The sequence below is a fragment of the Chenopodium album genome, chromosome 3 (assembly GCF_948465745.1).
Source record: "Chenopodium album chromosome 3, dcCheAlbu1.1, whole genome shotgun sequence".
NCBI lineage: Eukaryota > Viridiplantae > Streptophyta > Magnoliopsida > Caryophyllales > Amaranthaceae > Chenopodium > Chenopodium album.
The window spans coordinates 7268512-7287179 of record NC_137836.1 but is presented as its reverse complement, the minus strand read 5'-3'; the positions used below and the strand labels follow the sequence as shown (position 1 = coordinate 7287179).

General features: G+C 39.1%; 1 protein-coding gene across 1 annotated transcript; it reads left to right on the top strand.

Annotated features, from left to right (window-relative positions):
- The first annotated feature begins 17649 nt into the window (after window positions 1–17649).
- Window positions 17650–18441, top strand: LOC145624788 (uncharacterized). Its single transcript, XM_081677874.1, has 2 exons — window positions 17650–17722; window positions 17780–18441. The coding sequence occupies exons 1-2, from the start codon at window positions 17650–17652 to the stop codon at window positions 18439–18441; spliced, it is 735 nt and encodes a 244-aa protein (XP_081534000.1).
- The last annotated feature ends 227 nt before the right edge of the window (window positions 18442–18668 follow it).

The following is an 18668-nucleotide window of genomic DNA, read 5'->3' as shown; positions in this document are numbered from 1 at the left end:
TAGGTTGCAAACTCATTGCATCATATGGTGCCTACTTGACTAATTATGCATTATTGGTTGTGCATACTCTATGTGTTTTCCTAACCGTTTGTTTGACTTGTGTTAAGACAAAATAAACTGCTTAATGGCTAAAAAGACTTTGCTTAATTAATTAATTAATTAATTTTGGTAATTAGAGTCTAACAATTTAATCAGAGTTGACTTAGTACGACTTTAGGCATACCCTGTAGAGTAATAATACCGAAAGCAGTTCCAGATCAACGTTCCAGCACTGGCGCCGAGATTTGGACTGCAGCGCCACTCTGTGGATTATGGCGCCTGGCGACAACTCTGTCGTCTGGCGCTACTCTACACAGTGCGGCGCCAGTTCTGTCGTTTTAGTGACAATTCGGTATATTGCTCGAGTCATCACTTTGTGTCTAATTGAATAGTTTGCTAATCAATTCGATTATTTTTATTAATAATATACCTTGTTAAGTCATTAATTAAGTTTAGGCACTAAGTCCCATGGTCTTACACAAGAGTCAAAGCATGTCACCTACACTCACTAGTCTTAGCACGCACTTTCTATATGTCACCATGACCATGTCTTAGGTTCATGCATGAGTCGGTTTTTTCCGTCATTTAAGTTGGGGGTACATTCGATTCCTAATTCTTCATATCTCTCCATCTATATCATCTTTCTTCACTTCCTCCATCCATCGCATGTTGAATAAAGTTTGAGTCCAATAATTAACAATGAATATCCCCAAATTCCTTTTCCACAGTACTTGGTCGAGGAGAGAAGGGCGATTAATCAAGGACAACCTCTTTTACCTTTTGATAAACCAATTCGTTAAAAGAGGAAATCTAAAAAGATAATGGCAACTCAAGAGGAAGTTAATGAACTTAGGAGTCAATTGACTGACGTGACTGAGACGTTAAAGGCTTTAACCCTCAAAATTGATGACCCTGTGAAGCAACAACAAATGAACCTTATGCAAGAAAGCTTGAACAAGCTATGTAGTGATTATAAATTTCAAGGCATTAGTTCACAAGGGGTCTCGCTGCACAAGGAACTTCTTCAGCAGAAGTTCAATGCCAACGACATCCCAAAATTCAAGGCAACAGATAACCCTTACTTTCATCTAAGAGCTTTTGAAACCATAATGAACATTAAGGGGATTGATAAGAAAGTCTTTCATTCTTTGTTTTCTTCATCTCTTGAGACCGTTTGTCAACAATGAATCTTTTCCCTTGACAAAGAGAAAACCTCTTCTTGGGAGTCGATAACAAACGCTTTCATAGATAGAAATAAGTGCAACATTCAAGACGAAACAGACCACAGATAACTTGAGATGTTAAAACAAAAAGAAAACGAAGGGTTCACATATTTCTTCAACAAATGGAAGGAAACTTCCGCTAATATGGTCAAGGCTCCTACCGAAAAAGAATCTGTAAGGATGTTTATCAAGAATCTCCAAGGGAAGTATTCTAAGAATTTAAAATACCAACGCAACTTGAACACTTTCAAGGCTGTGTATAATATAGGCATTTTCATTGAAGATGACCTTCTGAAAGATAATAGTGCGAGAGGAAAGAAGAAAGACCATACTTCTTCTTCCTCTCCCATTACGATGAATATTGAGGAAGTACATGCTACGAACGCCTCTAAATCGCGAATCCAAAGGTCAAAAAGAGTGTTCACTTCACTTGGTATGAGTTATGAAACAGCTTTCGTGAAGGTACATCACAAAGGACTAGTCATGCCCATAGGGCCCATCAAAGATCCAGTTCCAGAAGCTAGGCCACCCAAGTGGGACCCTAATAAGCACTGCAAATATCACCAAGGAAAGGGTCACGACACTGAGGAGTGTTGGAAACTCAAAGAAGCTATTCAAGATCTGATTGATGACTATAAAACTTCCGAGGTTCTAGCCATCGCAGAGAATCAAACATCCTTCAATCATTCACTCCTTATCACACCTGTAGGTGAGCCCATGATCGAGACAGCTTATATAACCTCTCTTGATGATGTGGCCATGATTGAGGAGGGTGAAAGTCTTTTCTTAGATAATACCAGGGAACACTCGTCAAGTTTAAAAGAGGACGTTCGAAAACTGCAAGATGTCGTTGCCATGCTCTTGAATGTGGTAGAAGGACTAGCAAATCGGGTGATGGTTATCGAACAAAATTCTCGCCAAGGATTTAATGAAGAATTCAATGCTCCTAAGCTATGGGCAAAACGGACCATTGAAGAATACACACCAATAGGAATGACTTATAATGAAGCTTTTGACTGTCTTCACGATCAAGGTCTCATTCACCCCATTGGTCCCATTCAAGACCCTCCGCCTGAAAAAAGGTTTCCCAATTGGGATCCAAATTCTTATTGTCGATACCATAGAGGTCGTGGCCACACCACCGAAGAATGTCTCGCCCTCAAAGATCGTGTTCAAGACCTCTTTAATTCAAATCTCCTTCATGTTCCCCCGCGCGACAAGATGGCCAAGATTAGTAACAATAACAACGGTGGATGTAAAGGAAAGAAGAACGACTATCCTTCTTCTTCCGAAAACACCTACTCTAGTAACAATATTGGTACTTTCGACCTCAATGAAATCTTAGCCATGGATAATCGAGGATTTAGAAAGCAACTAAGAAAGTATTTCACCCCTACTGGAATTAGCTACGATGAGGCTTTCGATCGACTCCATGCAAAGTGACTCATTACTCCTATTGGACCCATTCAAAATCCCCCACTTGAGAAGAGATTTCCTATTTGGAACCCAAGTGCACGCTGCAAGTACCATCAAGGTAGGGGTCATACTAGTGAGAGCTGTTGGAAGCTAAAGGAAGCAATCCAATATTTGATCGACAATAACGGGCTTCCAATACCTCCAGTCGGCAAGAACACCAAGTGATGATAAGCCAAGGGACAACAGGTGAGCTTCAACGACAAGATTTCATGATCTTTTTTCTATTTTTTTTTACCCTTTCCCCAATAAGTCTAGCATAGGCACCTTTCTTTTCCCTTGGATTAATTTTGTAGATTATTTCTTTTTCCCTTTAAATAAAATGAGCATTTATTTCCTTGCATATGATCATCGCATTGCATTGCATTTTATTAAAAAAAAAAAAAATCATGTCAAACTAAGCACAAGGTATACCAATGATTTGAGGCACCCCTTGTAGCCACATCATATTACCTTTCACCCTTCAAATATACAATCCTTTTTTTGATAAACCACTTTGAGCCTCGTCTAACGATAGACCTTTCTTTTTCAACCCATATCTACCTAACCTTGGGATGGGATAGTGTGCAACTTATGCAGTTTTCAATATCATAAAAAGATTGAGTGATTTCAAAAAATAAAAAGCAATAGAAATAAAATTAAAAAAAATAAAATAAAATAAATGTGTACAAAAGGGCAAGTGTTCCAATGTCTTTGATATGAAAATATCTTTGATATGAACACGTCTCAGATTGCGTCTCTTATCGAGTGCTCGGTACCGTGCCTGAGAAACATGAATGCCAAGCGACTGATAGACCGCATGATCGGGATTGCCCACGCTTATAAAAATAAAAAATGCAAAAGCAAAAAAAAGAGAGCTAAAAAAGAGTAGAAACTCAAGCATAAAAATATAAAGATTTCAAAAGCAAGGTTGCACACCTTGGGGGCTTATCTAGGGTCTTGAGCCTTTTATCCCCTTCTTCTTAACCTTTAGCCTAACCACGTTACAACCCTTAAAAAGACCTTTTTGAGGTATACACACACTTGTGCGAGGTTCGGATATAGCTACGTTCGGCCTGATTCCTAAAGGATACGTAGGCAACCTCACATCGAGGTGCGGCCATAATAAAAATACATTCACATTCACATTCACACATCATGATCATATCAAGGATCTCTTATGCTCATCCCTATTCACTTAGAGCTAGACTTGGGAGCTTGATCCTTACATCATTAGCCTATCTAGCCTAAAGAGTCACCACCATCTGACTCTTTTCAATATCTTTCCACACACTTAGCCTTTGCGGCCTAACTTTAGTATCACTTTCACACACCGCACAGATACATGACCAAATATACTTTCCCTTAGGAACCCTTTGTCATGAGATCTTAACACGACGCTGAAGCATGCCTTGTCATCTCAAAATGCCCAACATCACTCATAATCATCATTGCATCGAAGTATGAAGTGCTTAGCCTCCGCGCCTAAGTTACCTAAAACCTTTCATTATCAGGTCAACTAGGATACTCTAAGATGTTACAACACTAGTAGAAAAAAAAAGCATTAGGCACCCCCCATATGGCACCGGTTTAGGCTAAACTGGTGCCCAAAACCGGTCCAGAAATGGGCGGGATTTTAGAAGAAGAGAAAAGGCACCGGTTTGGCCTGAACCGGTGCCTAAAATTAAAAAGGCACCGGTTTGAACCGGTGCCAATTGAACCGGACCCAATTTAAAAAAAAACGCGGACTAGCTACCTTCTTCTCCTTCCTCTCTTTCTCTTTCTCTTTCTCTTTCATTCCTTCTTCATTCCTTACTGTTTCATTAGAGCTGGGTTTCGAAAAACGGCGGCCTTCAATCCTTCCTCTCTCTCCCTCCACCACAGCCGTCACCTTCACCGGCGGCCACCAGGGGTTTCGAAAACCAGCCGCCTTCAATCCTTCCTCCAGCCACCAACATTCTCCCCCTGCCCTTGTACGAATTGGCGAATTGAAACACCGCCGTTGTACGAATTGTCGAGTTGAAACACCACCAGCATTGTACGAATTGTCGAAAACCACCGCCCTTAATTCTCCCCTGCTCTTCTCTGTCTTTCACCGCCCTCCAGCCACCAGCATTGTTCGAATTGAGCAGCAGCGCACCGCCTCCACCTCCGCGTTGTTCCCTCCACCAGCGCGCACCGCCTTCACCTCCGCGCTACCTCCACTAGTCGCACCACCGCTGCTACCTCCACCACCGCCTAAGGTATATATATAATTTTACCCTAATTTTTTTAATTTTTGCATTGGTTGTTTATTTAGAAATTTTGAATACATATTATACATTAGAGTAATTTTGTATGTTTAGAGTAATTTTGAATACATATTATAGATTAGAGTATTTTTACATTACCTTGTTCCTTAGTTGAAAAATTTATAAGTTTTAATGGGTTATTTTGAGGTTGATTTAATGAGTAATTATGAATATAATAGAGATTAGTAAGAATGTTACTTAATTAGTTGAGTTTTTGTATGTTTTAATGTGTAATTTTAGGTTGTTTTAATGGGTAATTGTGAATATATTAAAGAATTAGTGACCTTGCTACTAATTAGTTATGAATAAATTAGAAAATTGTGAATAAATTAGAGAATTGTGATTACATTAGAGATTTGTGAATAATTTAGAGAATTGTGATTAAATTAGAGACTTGTGCATAAATTAGAGAAATAAATAGTGATATTGCCACCTAATTAGTTGTGAATAAATTAGAGAATTGTGAATACATTAGAGAATTGTGAATATATTAATTAGATAATTAATGACGTTGCTAATCTTTGTTTTTTTAATATATAGATTCATATGTGAATTGAAGCACGAGTTTAATTAGCTTGAGGACTACATATTGAGCTCAAGTGGGTAGTTGCATTGCTATATTGGTATGACTTATAAACTTTACTTAGCTATATTTCTTTCTATTTATCCATTTAATAAAAGTTTATTCATGAAATTGCAACTTGTGTATTGTTTAATTGCAAATAAATACAACAATATGTAGAATACTTGCATCATCATATGCCTAGATACCCGTTCAAGGCTTTCTCATTAGGAGAATGTCTTGAATAGTCCCCGGTTGGGACTGTTCTTGAATGTGTACTCTCACTTAGGTGGTGAATGTATGTTTTCTTTTCGATTTTAAGGAACATCTTGGCTTACCATTTCCTCACTATGTTCTCTGGGTACATATGTGGGTAATTAATTATCTACATCGTGTACTTGGAGAACTAGGGGGAAATGCTGCCGGATTTTCCTTAAAATTGGAAGGTTGACATACATTCACTAGTGAGAGTAGACATTCAAATAGGCACCCCTCAAATAGGCAGCGGTTCAAACCGGTGCCTTAGACCGGGTTTAAACCGCTGCCAATTGCCTTTTTTCACCTAGTGCAATCCTTGTACTGTGAGAAACAACATTTGACTAAGCTCATTCAACATGCACCCTCAAGCACTTTGATTTCTTTTCGCGTCTTTCTTTATCGAGAGAAAGTCGGTACCCTCCACAAAAATGACGGAAAATTTTTGCTTTTTGCATTTTTGAGTCGCACGATCACATTACGATGCACATACGAGTCATGTACACGTTGAGTCATGTCGTGTCATATCACCTTGATTTGAGTCTACCACATGTGTCAAACACTTTGAGTCGAGTCAACCTCGAGTCCGTCAATCAATGAGTCAAGTTTATACCTTGAGTCATGAGTCAAGCAACACTAAGTCTTAGGTCAACCCTAATTACATGAGCAAAGTCCTATAGTCAAAGATAAATACAGGTGCATCTTAGTAGCAGCAAGAGCAGAATAGGGAAGACCCTACTCCAGCGCCAGACGAAAACATCTAGCGTCTGGCAACAGTTTTTAGCGTCTGGCGCTAGATCCCAGCGTCTGGCGACATAGCCAATTCTTGGCGCCAAAGGCATTGCAACGGCGACAGAACGCTCAACCACTCAGAGCAGTTATTTCAACCTCTTTCAGCAATTTCGGGTTCCTTGGTACGCCAGTTAGCCCCTATAAGCAATTTGACATGATTAAGTAGTCGGCTTGATTACAATCGCAATAAGTGATCGACCCGACGAAAGATCGTCTCACTTAGCCTAAAGCGCCTAAACATTGGATCATCGCAAGACACCGACATACTAGTTCATAAATAGCAGAGGCACCGACATAATGGTTTACAAGCAGCAAACCGCCGACGTACTGGCATAGCGGAAGCAAAGTTCAAGCGAGCTTTAGAGATCGATAAGCGTTGGTCTTCGTAAATTTTTCTTCGGAATATTATCGCAATAAACATTCAAGCTCTTTTGTTCAGAGACGCGTGAACTTATCCAAAAAATCTCTTTTGTTCAAAGACGCGTGGACATATCATCAAAGCTCTTTGTTCAGAGATGCGTGGACATATTATTAAAGCTCTTTTGTTCAGAGACGCGTGGACATATTATCAAGCTCTTTTACTCAGAGACGCGTGGGCATCCTATCATCAAGCTCTTTTGTTTAGAGACGCGTGGACATTTCTTTCAAGCACTTTTGTTCAGAGACGCGTGGACATACCATCAAGCTCTTTTGTTCAGAGACGCGTGGACATTTCTTTCAAAGCTCTTTTGCTCAGAGACGCGTGGGCATATTATTCAAAAGCTCTTTGTTCAGAGACGTGTGAACATATTTTTTAAAAAAAGCTTTTTGTTCAGAGGCGCGTGAACATATTAAAAAGAAGCTCTTTGTTCAGAGGCGCGTGAACATGTCCAAAAAAGAAAAAGCTCTTTGTTCAGAGACGAGTGAACATCAAAACAGCAGGATGACGTTCCCTAGATTGTGGAAAGTTTTCCCAACAGCAAAAGTAGCAGCAAATCGGATACTTCAGAGACGTGTGCTCGACGGTGCAAGATACGCGTTTCTTAACTATTTTATCTGTTTAACTAACACTAGTTTGCAGGTATCGGCGTTACAAGAGTGATTGAGGATCGTAGAACGTTCTGAATCATACTCCATCCCTATCGATACTTTAAACTTTTGTTTTCGAAAATTGCGTTTCTCCAAACTCAGTCAACGTGGGGGCTTCTGTAGACACCCATTTGTGTTTTCCCAAAACTAAACCTAGTGATGAGTACCTTTCATGTCGAATCGTAATCGAATGAAATGAAAGTGTGGAAAGTTTAGTATTGCGGATAGTTTTAATTTCTTTTCTCTTCTATCTGTTTTAGAAAACCTATTTTAAGAAAACAGCCAATCCATTTTGGTTGGTACATGATATGGGTCCAATAGTAGTGCAGTTGGATAGGGCTTGAAAAGAGCTTTCCAACGATATATTATAAGCCCAATTCCGATAAATATTGAGGAAGTTATGGCCAAATTACTAAACTGGGCCCGGTTTGAGCCTTATATGCGGCCCAATGATCTAGAGGAGGGCCTAATATGGATTTATCATTCCTAATGCAATTAGGAATGGTTTTAGTCTTCTAGATTCTTGCAAAAGGTTCTTTTCATTCCCAATTCAATCGGATATTAATTTTGTTGACTTTTTAGAGTTTTAATTAGAATAAAAGAATATTTTTGAGGAAAATACGATTTTATCCTCCTGTACGGCAATTTCTATCTGATTTTTAGAAAACGCGTCAATAATTAAGTTAGCGCCAAACTCCATCATTAGCGCCCGACGCTAAGCTTGGTGCCTGGCGTTAGCGTTAGCGCCTGGCGCTAATGTCAGCGTCTGACGCTAACCTCGTTTTTACGCGTCAGAACTCTGTTTCGATATTTTTTTCTTTTTGGCTGATTTTCTCTATAAATAGCCTCCTAAAAAGTCCGTTTTCATTCACCAACTCTCATCAAGAAATTCTTGATTACTCTATCTCTCTCTCTCTTTTCTAAACTAGTCTTTTCTCAAATACAAAATTCCGCATTCGCAAGACTTAGATACACCTAGCCATATTCGAAGTTGCCTTCGCCCTAGACGTGAAAGGTTTAATTTCTAAGGGTTTGGTCTCAAATCTCTCTTTCAATTATTATTTAATTTAACTATTTGTTTATTATTTTCCTTGAAGTTACTAACGTGTGTATTCTATTATTAGAAAGAGGTACGAGGCATCCAAATAAGTGCTTTAATAATTGTTTGCATTGATATTATGATATAGAAATCATGTTTAGGATGTTATTTTAATTCCTAGTATCATGTTAGGATGCTTTTCTTAGTATGATATTTAGGGTGATTTGCTTATATCAATTATGATTCTTGTGATGCTTCCTATTTTCTTCCTAATATTTATGATTGTTAATATCGTAGTGTTAGGGTTAAAGCTTTGGTTTTTATTGCTTAGTGACATGCTAGGGTTTGTTATTAATCTTGTTAGTATCATGCCTAGGATCTTGCTATTATTATGCTTTAACGTGATTATTTTTATTATTATTTTGATTAGGATTATTATCATTATGGTTATTATTATGTTGCTTGATATTTATTGTTATTGCTTGATCACGCCTTTTATGCATGCTTAAAGGGAATTTGTACTTGTAATCACGCTTAATAAGATAATTAATAATCTTGTTTAGGGTTAATTTGATTATAATTCAAGTGATCGCCAATAATAGATTTATTTGTGCATTAATATTCAACCAACATAGATAAAGAGGTTTAGGGTAAACCTATCACTAGTAGAAAAATACAATAAGGCACCTCCATAAAGGCACCGGTTCAGGCCAAACCGGTGCCCTAAATCGACCCAAAATTGTGCGCAATTTTACACAAATAGAAAAGGCATCGGTTCAACCCAAACCGGTGCCAAAAATAAAAAGAGCACCAGTTTGAACCGGTGCCTTTTCTAACAGGGTCATTTAAATATATATATAAAAAAAAACTGCCCTTATAAACTACCCCCAAACCCTAGCTAATTCATTAGGCCGTTCTCTTTCTCTCTCCTCTCCTCTCCTCTTTCTCTCTCCTCTCCTCCTCTTTCGCCTCTTTATCTTTCTGGATCTCCTACCTCCTCCTTTCTATCATCACTCAAAAACCAACAACAAATCGAAGACAACAACATGCAACAGCGATTTTGAGGTTTTTCAATCGATTTCTTGTTTTTTTTCCATTTCAAACGATTTCTGGGTTTTTCGATTTTGATTTCGATTTTTTTTTATTTTTTCAATTATTTCGATTTTGATTGTTTATTCCGATTTCTGGTTTTTTATAATTCGAATTTAATAGTTTTTTTTTCGATTTTGATTTTTTCAATTTCTATTTCTGGGTTTTTATAATTCTTTTTTCGATTTTTTTTTTCTATTTTTGGGTTTTTCTTTTCGATTTTTTTATATTGTGTTTTATTCGATTTCAATTTCGATTTCTGGGTTAATTTTCTGTTAAAATAATTGATTATTTTGGGTTAATGCATGCGGTTTTGGGGTTTTTATTTTCGTGATTTTTAGGTTTTTTTCCTGGGTTTTTTTTCCCATTTCAATTCTCTTCTAATTGGGTTTTTTTTTCGATTTTCATTTTTGATTTTGGATCTCTGGGTTTATTTTATTTTCGATTTCATTTTTTTTTTCGATCTCTGGGTTTATTTTTTTTTCCAGATTTCAATTTTTTTTTTCGATTTTAAATTTTTTGTTTTCTGGGTTTCGAATACTGGGTTTTTTTATTTATTTTCTAGATTTTAATTTTTTTATATTTATTTTCTGGGTTATTTTTTAATCAAATTTAATTATATTTATTTTCTGGGTTTTTTCGTTTTTTTTTTTATGATTTTCGATTTTGATTTTGATTTTATTCGATTTTTTTCTGGTTTTTTTTAATATTTTTATTTTTCGATTTTCTTTTTAACTGATATTCTGGGTGTTTTTTTTTCTTTTCAACTGCTTTTCTTTTTTTTTTTTCGATTTTCTGGACATTTTTTTTAAATTATTTTTGCAGCTTAATTAAATCTTTTTAATCAATTTATTTTGGTTGTTTTAATTGGTGCAGGTACTTAGATCTTAAATGGAAGAATCAAGATGCAAGTATATTGATTTAGATGTTGTATGGGTTTTTTTTTTTATTGTAAAGTTGTAAATTTTTATTTCGATTTATATTGTATTTTTTTTTTATTCATATGTTGTAATTTTTTTATTTTGATTTATATTATGTAATTTTTTTTATTGATCTATTTTGTAAATTTTTTTTGATATTATATATATTGAACATATTTGATTTATATGTTGTGATGTTCGATTTATATTGTGTATTTTCATTAAATTGTAGTTTATTTAATTTTTAAGAAGAAAAAAAAATATTTTTTTGGCACTTTTGGCACCAGTTAACCGGTGCCAAAAGTGGTGAATTAAATTTTGTAGGTACTTTTTGGCACCGGTTAACCGGTGCCAATTTAAAGTTTTGGCACCGGTTTGAACCGGTGCCTTTTTATACCCCTTTTTGGCACCCCCCCACATTGGCACTGGTTCAAACCGGTGCCTTAGGCCGGGTTTGAACCGGTGCCAAATTCAATTTTTCACGTAGTGTATTGATTGCATGTTAGTCAGAAAGCGCACATGAATACGATCAGAATAAAGTAGAGGTCTATTATTAGGGCAGGTTCAATCTCTTTTAGGTTGGATTTGTACCTTCATCCCCGAACTACCAGTCATGGTTCAAGACTTATTGGAGTTGACGATCTCTTGGATCGTTAAGGGGTGTAACCTTCACCCTGTGAACGGTTTACAAGTTCCTAAAACTTGTTGGCGACTCTTTTGCTCTATCTTCTTTCCCTTTGGACGCCACCGTACTTTAGTGTATGATCACAGTGGGGTTCGAGTTAGGGGTAATGCTTGAAATTTTCCCAACAAGCATAAACCAGCTTCATGAGAACAAAACAGATAAAAATCAGTAACAAGCGGTATTAAAAAGGATGAATAATGTATCAAAAGCTTACCGGCTCAAAAACATCATGCAGAGACTCCTGCGCCTGTCTAAAACCCTCTGGCGCGTCAGCAATATGGTCCTCACTAATACCAATCGGCCTTGGGTAGCGGACAGATTAAGGCGGAATCTCAATCCTCCCCACACGCCGAACAGTCGTCTGAAAATACGATCGAATAATCAAGTTATTCGACTATTTAAACAGAGACTAGCGTCAAACTCCTCAAAAGAAATCATACCTCAGGAAGACGGGATGGAGGATCCAGAGAGGGAAGTAAATCCTGCACATAATCACCCTCCATGCGCACAAGCTCCTACCAAGGAAAAGTGTAGCGCTCTCCCCTGTTTATCAACTCCCTAAGCAAGCGCGAGTCCAACATCGACTCCGGTGGAGACAAGGGCACCACAAAGCGATCACCACTGTGCTGACAAACGATACTTTCCCCCAGATACCAGACAAAGCGTCCGATACCAACAAAAACAGTGCGGTACGCTGAAAACTGCAAGGCCTCGGGAAGATTAGTCATCCAAGCCCAAGGACGATACTGGACATCAATAGCAACCTGAAAACCATAAAAAGTTGCAATAAAGCACCGGAAATAACGTCAAGATAGAAAATAAAAGGCTACAAAAGTAATTCTTACACCAACAGAAGAGGTGCCTCGGCGTAGCAGCCCGCGCAGCGCAGAGACAGACTCCACCCGTGACTTTCCTCGGTCACGCCAGCTGGCCCAACAGGGAAGTCATGAACCGCTCTGCGACACCGTCGAGGGGCCAATCCTGGAAAGTACTCGTAGAACCATAACTGCGATGAAAAGTAATCTTTGAGCACATGAGTCGAACAAATTAAAATAAAACAAGAGAGGAAAGGATCGTCACCTCTACGACTCTCCATAAACCGTAGATAGTGACAGGGGACTCGTTGTTCAGCTGCCTACATCCATGACGTAACGACAAGAGAAGGTCGGCATATCCGAGGCTGGCCCAGCTAAAGGATCCTATCTCACTGATCTTGACTAAAGAAGGAAGATAGAAAACGAGCGCACGCGAACTCCTATCAGGAGAAAGAGTCATGGAAATGAGAATCAAAATGAAGATCCGCACTCGCTACTCAGGTAATGTCTCCTCCATGTCTAAACCACGGGCCAGAACCGAAGCCAACTTCGATCGCCCGCTCCTAGGACCACCTCAAGACACCGGTTGAGTCCTGATATGCTGAACGACCGGACCTAACAAATCGGCTGCCTCAGCCGCTCCCCAAGAAAGATCAGACATCTGTGCTACAGCCCGGTCAGTGAAGCGTAGACCACTGATCAGGCTAAAGTCCAGAGGGGTCACTTTCATATCCCCCCAAGCAAAGTGAAAAGTGTTGGTAGTATCCCAAAAATACTCCAACAACGCGCGAACGACTGTCGCACCGCAACCCCGGGGGCTGCGAAACCCTACGATCGCCGAATAAAAGTCTACTAGACCAGCTGATTCCCATAAGGCGTTCGTAGCAGGATCCCTCGTGATAATCTAATGAAGTCGAGGAATCAAATCTCCGGCTCCAGAACCGTGATGGCGAAGCGTGCCGTCAACTATGCCGGCAAGTGGATGATGAGAAATGTGGTTCTCACGATAGAAAACCAATTGGTCTGGTGTCCACGGAAGTGGAGCCCACCTACCTCTACCCATAGAGGGTCGAGGCTCAGACTCTAAGACGTCATCATCCATACCCTCGGGAATCATGGGAGTGTCCTCCCGAAAAGCCTGACACCGGCCATGAGTGGAAAGATCGCGATCCCGTCGTCTAGGCATGCTATTATAAAAATAAAAATCTAAATGCTTAGCATCATTTCCTAAGATATTTAGTTATTTATATTGAGTTGCATTTTAATAAAAACCTAAATGCTTAGCATCATTTCCTAAGTTATTTAGTTATTTATTACGTTTTCTATTATACGTTAAATTTTTACCTCAAGGCTAAAAATTAGTAAAATAATGGATTTATTTATAGTATTTAGTTTCTCTATGGCGAACTAATATTATGTTCTCCTAATTTGCATGATACTATGTTCTCCATGACAATGTAGTACATACACAGCACAAAATATGTTTCAAAATTGCACGAAAACGATAGATCGACGCATCATGGCATATTTTACAAGATCTACAACCAATATGTCATCATTTCAAGTGCAAAAGAACAACATGAACAACAAGAACACCATTTCCACAAATATTACCAAGAATGGTGATTTGCTCAATTCTTCACCAAATCATGCAATTTTTGTCTCAAATCGCTCACAAACACACACACATACATATACAAGTAAATTCATGGCAAGAATTTCAACATAAACCTCAAAATCAAAAAATCCCCAAATTGATTTTTAAGGGTTTTTACATGAAATTACTCATTTGAAGAAAATTCGAGACAAAGTCAAAGGAAACATACATAGATCCTTGTGGAGAAAAAAAAATGAAGAAAGTAGCAAAAATTTAGAGCAAAATTGATGAAAATTTGAGCTCCAAAACTCGAAAAAACCGTGAAGACAGCAGAGCAGGCCGCCGCGACACGGTGATCAGGTCCCGTGTCACGGTAGTCGGATTCCGTGTCACGGTGATTCTAGGAGTTGACAGAGCTCCGATCAGCAGCAACGAACTCTGACCGGCAGCACCAGCAACGAGCAGTAGCGAAAAAAAAAAGAGAAACCCAGCAGTGCCGCCGTGTCACGGTGAGAGGATTCGTGACACGGTGTAAACGGCATTACGCCGGTGCAGCCTCGCCGTGGCACGGGAATTTGAGCAAAAATAGAAAGGAGAAGTGAGAGCAGAAGAAGAAAGAGAAATGGTGAATGAAAAAAAAATGGGAGCAATGTATGATATTTAAAGACAAAAAAATGACTGTTACACGACCCCGTTACCGTTCCACGTTTCCCGTTACTGAGTAACGGTGTTCAGGCGCGTGGTACGGGGCGCGTGGGATTTTTGTGCCAAAAGGAATCCCGCGATACGGGAATTCCTCCCGTCTGACGGCAATTGAGCACCGTGTCGCGGGATTGATCCACGTGGCACGGAGTTCAGGCTTCTGTCCTGCACACTTTTCGAAGCTGATAGCGAATATTCCTGGCATTTTGACCAAAATTGCACGATTTTCCGCGCAAATTGGACAGTTAATTTTTTAGTAAAATTACGCGGAAAATTCTAATTGACGGTTGAAGGGTATCAAAATTACTATTTTGCCCCTAGGAAGCGTCAAAGTCAATTTTGTCGATGTTTTAAACACCTAATATGGTCGGATAGTCGACTTGAAGGTGTGAATAATCTGCGGCCCACGTTCGGGGATAATCGAACCATCATACACTTGCAAATTTCAGCGATTACAGTAGTTGTCGGCTTTCCTCAAGCATGGAAAGTGTTATCGGTGGATTTTTCTTCAAGTATAGAAAACCGCCAAGTCGGCTTTCCTCAAGCATGGAAAGCGTTATCAGTGGATTTTTCTTCAAGTATAGAAAACCACCAAGTCGGCTTTCCTCGAGCATGGAAAGCATTATCGGTGGATTTTTCTTCAAGTATAGAAAACCGCCAAGTCGGCTTTCCTCAAGCATGGAAAGCGTTATCGGTGGATTTCTTCAAGCATAGAATGACACCAATTCATACGTCGACTTTCCTCAGGCATGGAAAGTATCATCCGGTAGGTTTCTTCAGGCTTAGAAAGCTACCAAATTCCTCAGGCGGCTTTCCTCATGCATGGAAAGCGTTTCAACAAACGTCATCCGGTGGATTCCTTCAAGCATAGGAAGCTGCCAAACTCATTTGTCATCGATACACTGGTGCTAGATACGTATTATATCCTTTTACTCTTTTATCTGTGGAATTAACATTTTTCTAAAGGTATCGCCGTATACAGAGTGATTTAGGATCGCAGAACGTCTTAAATCATTCTTCGTCCCTATCGGCTACTTTGAATATCGTTTTCGAAACTAACGTTTTTACAAACTCAGTCAAAGTGGGGGCTTCTGTAGACACCTAAAAATGTCTCCCCAAAACCAAACCCGATGATGAACGATCTTTCACCGCCACTATTGGTCGGATTCAGTATTTAATCCCGAGAGTGCTTAAAAAATCGTATTTAATTAAATTCAATTTTTGAATAGTCCATGGATCAGTCTTGATGTTTGGTCAAAGCATAGTTTTAATTTCAGCCCAAAATTATTATTTAATTTTAGCCCAAACCTTTTTTATTTTATTGTTTTACTATTTATTTTGGCCCAAACTTTTTATTTATTTTATTTATTTTAGCCTAAATAGTAATAAAATCATAAAATGGCTCGAAATTATCAATCGGCACTTAAAATGCTGAACGAAATTAAGGTTAAAAATGAATTTAGACGGAAAAACAGACTAAAAATTCCCGCGTCACGGCAACAGTCCACTGTGTCACGGGAAACTTTCCCGTCTGACGGTGGGGTTCCCCATGACACGGGACACCTGCTGTGACACGGGGGTTTCCGTGTCCTTTCCGCGTAAACCCTTGACGCGTTTTCTCTCCAGTTCAGCAAATATTTCCCGCGTCACACAAAAGTACACCGTGTCACGAGAATATTTCCCGTCTGACGGTGGGATTTCCCGTGTCACGGTACACTTTGTCGTGTCGCGGTATACTTTTTTAGGGTTTTTATCATTTTAGGGTTCCGAGTGTTCCCTCAACACATTTTTTCTATAAATACCCCCTCATTTCTGATGTACGAGGCATCAATTAATTCTTTATTTTTCTCTCTTCTATGCTCTAGCATAAACACTAGCCTACCCTTATTCTTTCAAAATTCCTTCTTCAAGCACTCCTAGGAGTCCATACTTTACTCGTGGTTCTGTCCTTAAGCCAAGGCATGAAAGGTAGAATTGTTTGAGGGTTTGGCCCCAAATCAACTCTACTTAATTTAATTATTGTTTTATTATCATTTCCTTGAAGTTACTAACTCGTTTATTATTTTGTAGTTGAAAGCAAACAGAATCAAAGTAAGAATTATGTTCCTTTTATTTCTATTATTTTTCTAACAATTTTATATTATTGTTAGAATTATTGTTAAATTTCTTCAAATATTGATGTTTATTCTATTATTGTTATGATAGCCATATTTCTTGTTTAAAGGGAATATGTAATTGAAAATCATGCCTAATAAGATAATTTGGACAACCAGTTTAGGTTCCTTTTTAATCTTATCGTTTAATTAAGTGATCACTAATATTATAGAATTATGTGTTGCATTAATATTCAACCAATTTAGCTTAATAATAGTTTGGAGCAAATTGAATTTTTGTTTGTATGCCTTTGAGATCCCAGGAATCATTTTTCACTATAAGAATCGAGTAGAGGCCAATACGGGCGAATGTGACTCCATGATTCACTTCGTACCATCATCCCCGATCCTCCTTTCGTGGTTCCGAACCATATGGAGTTAGTAATCTCATGGATTATGAATGGGGTGTAACCTTCACGGGTCAATCGTTGTTGCCTTCGTTGTCCCTTATTCGTGGTTGCCTTTTATGATCCGTGAACAGTTTACAAGTTCCTAAAAAAAACTTATTGGCGGCTCCCTACTTTCCTTGTCCCTAATCGTATATGTCAATTCCCACTTCCTAAGAATGCCAAGCATATTCACACATGCTTTAACGTAGGCGCACTTCGAGCGACGCCTACATTATCCCTACTAACCGGGAAAAAGGTTCTAACATCAGGAATGATCCCTAGATGTAGACTTTATTAATACATGAACTTTTAAGAAAAGCAAGCAGGAAGAAACTAATGAGGAGGGAAAGATAGAGAAGGTAGTCAAAGAATACCTCAAAGCACTCGTGGCCAAGATTGCAAAAACCCCAGGAGTGCCAAAGCCCGTGGAGGAAGAGGCTGCAAATGGCTACATAGAGTCACCCTTCTCAGAAGAGATTGCTATGGTGGAAGTGCCTAAGAGGTTCAGCACACCTAATATGGCCATCTACGACGGAAAAACATACCTTGATGAGCACGTGTCCCTCTAGAAACAGAAAATGATGACCAGTTCAATCCCTAGAGACATCAGGAAGGCTATCATGTGCAAAGGCTTTGGAGCCACTCTGTCAGGTCCAGACCTAACTTGGTTCATTAATTTAGATAATGGGACTATTTGATCTTTTGCAGGAATGGTGAACCTATTCAAGATTCAGTTCACTTGCAGCAGGAAGATCGAGAAGCAATGTTCAGACCTATACCGTGTTGTACAAAGGCATGGAGAATCCTTGAGAGATTACCTCAACAGGTTCAACACGGAGAAGATCGAGATACATAACTGCGATGCTCCCACAACTATTGAGGCCTTCAGAAAGGGCTTACTATACCATAGCGAGCTCTATAAGGAGTTAACAAAGTACCCCTGCGCAACCTTTGAAGACGTGCAAGCCAAGGCAATGGCTCAAATCAGATTCGAGGAGGACCTGTATGTAAGAAAGACTCCTGAGCCAGATCGCTCATCAAGAAGGAACAACAACTTCCCCAAGAGAGATCGTCGATACAAGCCCTATCGGAGGTCTCGCTTCAACGAAAGATCAGTCAATGCTGTTGAGGAAGAATTCTCAGATTGGAGGGAAGATCTTGAAGTTCCACCTAAATTGCATGAATATTGTTTCAATGTTAACCCTGCAGGTGTGATTAGGACCTTTTACAAGATGGGAGATATTATGAAGTGGTCCAGAAAGAGTGATAGGCGAGGAGAAAAGAAGGATTCGTCAATATGGTGCGATTTCCATTCAGATATTGGCCATACAACCGATGAATGCGTCGCGCTCAGGAAGGAAGTTGCATAGCTGTTGAAGAAAGATTATCTCAAAGAACTCTTGACGAACCGGTCCAAAGCTTCAAGAAAAGAGAAAGAGTCCAAGCAAGGTGCCCCCCCACCTCCTCCTCCAATAGTCAAGACCATTTGCTTCATATCAGGAGGATCAGATTTGTGCGAATTGACGTACTCAGCAGCAAAGCGTCATGCTACCGAAAGTAGTATGTATCAACCCGACATAAAGGCACGATCAAAGAT

What these genes read in the sequence shown, in the direction of transcription:
- LOC145624788 (XM_081677874.1), top strand. Translation starts at nt 17,650, where the DNA reads ATGATGACCAGTTCAATCCCTAGAGACATCAGGAAGGCTATCATGTGC. An exon ending in CTTTGGAGCCACTCTGTCAG is followed by an intron (nt 17,723 to 17,779) that starts GTCCAGACCTAA and finishes GATCTTTTGCAG; the next exon opens with GAATGGTGAACCTATTCAAG.